The 3071-nt window shown below is 36.8% G+C and overlaps 1 protein-coding gene across 1 annotated transcript; it reads left to right on the forward strand.

Annotated features, from left to right (window-relative positions):
- Positions 1-1789: 1789 nt before the first annotated feature.
- LOC126766815 (uncharacterized) lies at positions 1790-2368 on the forward strand. The gene has a single exon (XM_050484517.1). The coding sequence runs from the start codon at positions 1790-1792 to the stop codon at positions 2366-2368; it is 579 nt and encodes a 192-aa protein (XP_050340474.1).
- Positions 2369-3071: the final 703 nt, after the last annotated feature.

Consider the following 3071-nt stretch of genomic DNA (forward strand, 5'->3'; position numbering starts at 1 on the left):
ATGGTCTGCAAGAAACTGAACTTTCTGGAATATATTTCAATGTTGCCATATGTGGCAGATGTACAATCATAAATTAATGAGCAATCAGGGAGGTTACTTTATAATTGCAATCGCATTGACCAGATTTGTTATTTATTTTGTTTGGTTCCACTTAATCATTTTTCTTATCGTGATCGCGATGTTGTTTCAAGTGTGAGAAGTAACAATACTACTTCCGAGATCCTGCTGCAATCTAAAGTTTCTGCTCATTAATTTATGATTGTACATCTGCCACATATGGCAACATTGAAATATATTCCAGAAAGTTCAGTTTGTAACAAACAACTTGGCGCCAAAAACTGAAATATGTAAGTATCTCGAAGTTTTTTTTTTCTCAATTGCATTAACTACACGAAGTGTAACCACTCAAACACCCACACCCAATGACAGCACACAGATACGCCGTGTGTTGTCGCAACTTACAGTGCTGCCAGAGCATGCTGATCTAAGAAATATTTATAATGGTTTTTATTGGATGCCAAAGTTTAAATAAATAGCTTTAATCACCAAAGAAACTGCTCTAGGATCTACTGAAGCGCAGAGCGTTCATATGTAATATTTTACTTCTACAGAATTAAGAAACACAATATCAACCGAAACAACATTTGAAAAATTTCAATAATTTGGTCAGAGTTTCAAACACCAACACAATCTTAGCAAAGTTTTTAGCAATAGTGTAAACGCCCTTTAAAGGTATATAAGTATAATAGTGTTTGTGCTAAAACTAAGAACTACAATGGTGTAAGAGACTATAACTTTCCTATTTAGTTTATATTTTTATAGTCTTCTAAGTTTATTAATCAACCATTCGCTTACGAAGTTATGGTTTTATCTAAATCTAAATAGTACAATAAGATGGCATAGCCGCTGAGCACAATACCACACATGCACAATCGGTGTAGCTGTTTGAAGAGCGCAAAAAATTTGTCTTCAGTTGGAATTATTGTGAGTAAATTAGAGAATAGTACCTTCTCTGAGAAATCAGCGATATTCATTGTATGTAATCGTGCGGCAAAGAAAAGCTATATATAAGAGAACGCTTCGCAAGCTCTTTAAAAGACAGTGAACCACCGAGTGGTAAGTAAGTTGTTGTGAAATCATATATAAGAGCAAAACAATCAATCAATCTGAGAAAAAGTTATTGTGAATTTTATATAAACAGGAATAGTAATCAAAAGCAACGAAAAATGCAAACTTCTTTCATATTAACGCTACTTATAGTTGTAGTTGTACTGATTATTTGGTTTTTATATATCTGGCTTAATCAGACTGCAGCAAGCTTTAACAAAAATCCGACTAATAGACAAATTAACAGTATCACAAATGGACCGATAAATAGTTTTGATTCAGCAAACTTTAATTTTCCAGTTGAAACGATAATCAAAAGTTTAGATATATATGACGAAGCACCATTTTCACCTTGTGGAATTAAAGTCAATGGCGATATGCTCAACACTTCGCCAATTCTTACGCCTCAAAATCAACTTGAGCACTTGCTACCCAATTCAAGTGGTGAAATTGTAATGCCCCATGGCCAGTGGGTGAATTTGCGCTGCGGTGATGCATTCTCAAAACCGTTCGACGGACAAACTCTGAAGGCACAATGTGCCGGCGATAAAAATTTTCTTATAAACAATCAAATGGTCAATTTCTCAAATATCAATTGCACTTCCATGTCAACGCCAACGCCAATGAGAACGGGACTGCTGCAGCGGAGGTATCGCAATATTCCATTTCGGCAATAAATTCAATGAGTCATTACTACCGACAATACCCGTGTGTTTTTGACGAAATTCGCCAAACCACTTCTTACGTTGAACACACCATTACTCCTGCAAATATTCACTACAAACATGACGTGCCGCGTAAAAACTTCACTTCCGGCGATTTCTTTGGTGGTGCAGAAACATTGACCTCTTTAAGCAGCCCCAAACAAATTAAGGCACTCAGTCGTATACTTCCTGGGAAAGGATTCTTCGATTTACGTGACAGCCCCAAACCCATCTGTCCCCTGTGGCCACTTGGTTGCCAAAGCGACTTGATATTCAGTAACAACAAAAGTTCTACTTTCCATTATGTGAATGTAGTGCCACAATGGCAGTCCTTCAATGCCGGTAACTGGTCGCGCATTGAGGATGGAGTCCGTCAGTTCGCTCATGACAATAATAGTACCCTACTCTGCTGGACTGGTACCTGGGGTGTTTGCACTTTGCCAGACGTTAACAATATACAACAGGAGTTATATCTAAAGAACGATAAGCAAGACAATAATGTCGTACCAGTGCCGAAACTATTTTACCGTATTGTTATCGATGCTGAGTCCCCGTAGGAGTATCACGTTCGTTGGGGTGAATAACCCCTATCTGACAATTGAAGAACTGACAACTGGAGGATATCTGATTGCAGAGGATGTCTCAGGCAATATTGATTTGACGTTCGGGACAGGGGCAAAATATCGAGAGGGTTACTGTTATGCCTGTTCAGTACCAAACTTCGTAGCAAATGTTAAAGATTTGCCGTTGGTTAAGTTAGAGACGACAGGAGTTTTAGGTTTGAAGGAATTGTCAATGTGATTGTATGTTAGCCTAGGCATTTCTGATTTTTAGATTTTTTGTTAGGCTTTTGTATTGGAATGTTACTGTAATAGGTTCATATTTTGTTACATTACAACACTAATTTATTAGATAGTTTTAAGGTATACGGGTGAAAATAGGCCTCTAGGGGAACCGAGCACCCAAAAAAAAAAATCGGTAACGCGCCTGGTTGCATACCTCAAGGTGGTGTGGAAAATGCATTATATTTTATAAAATATTTTAAAAATAAATAAATAAAATTCGACTTAAAAATTGTGTTTTCATATTAATGTATGCTGAGTATACGCCCGTCCTGGCTTGAATTAAATTGGAGATTTCATGTTGAAACTTGGTGCAGACGTATTTTGATTTGAGCAAGTTGGGGTTTTAGTAAGAATTTTGGGCTACAAAGGTTCAATTTACATTCTTTACAGTACTTAAGGCAATGCTAATTAATTT

The sequence above is a fragment of the Bactrocera neohumeralis genome, unplaced genomic scaffold (genome assembly GCF_024586455.1).
Source record: "Bactrocera neohumeralis isolate Rockhampton unplaced genomic scaffold, APGP_CSIRO_Bneo_wtdbg2-racon-allhic-juicebox.fasta_v2 ctg2601, whole genome shotgun sequence".
NCBI lineage: Eukaryota > Metazoa > Arthropoda > Insecta > Diptera > Tephritidae > Bactrocera > Bactrocera neohumeralis.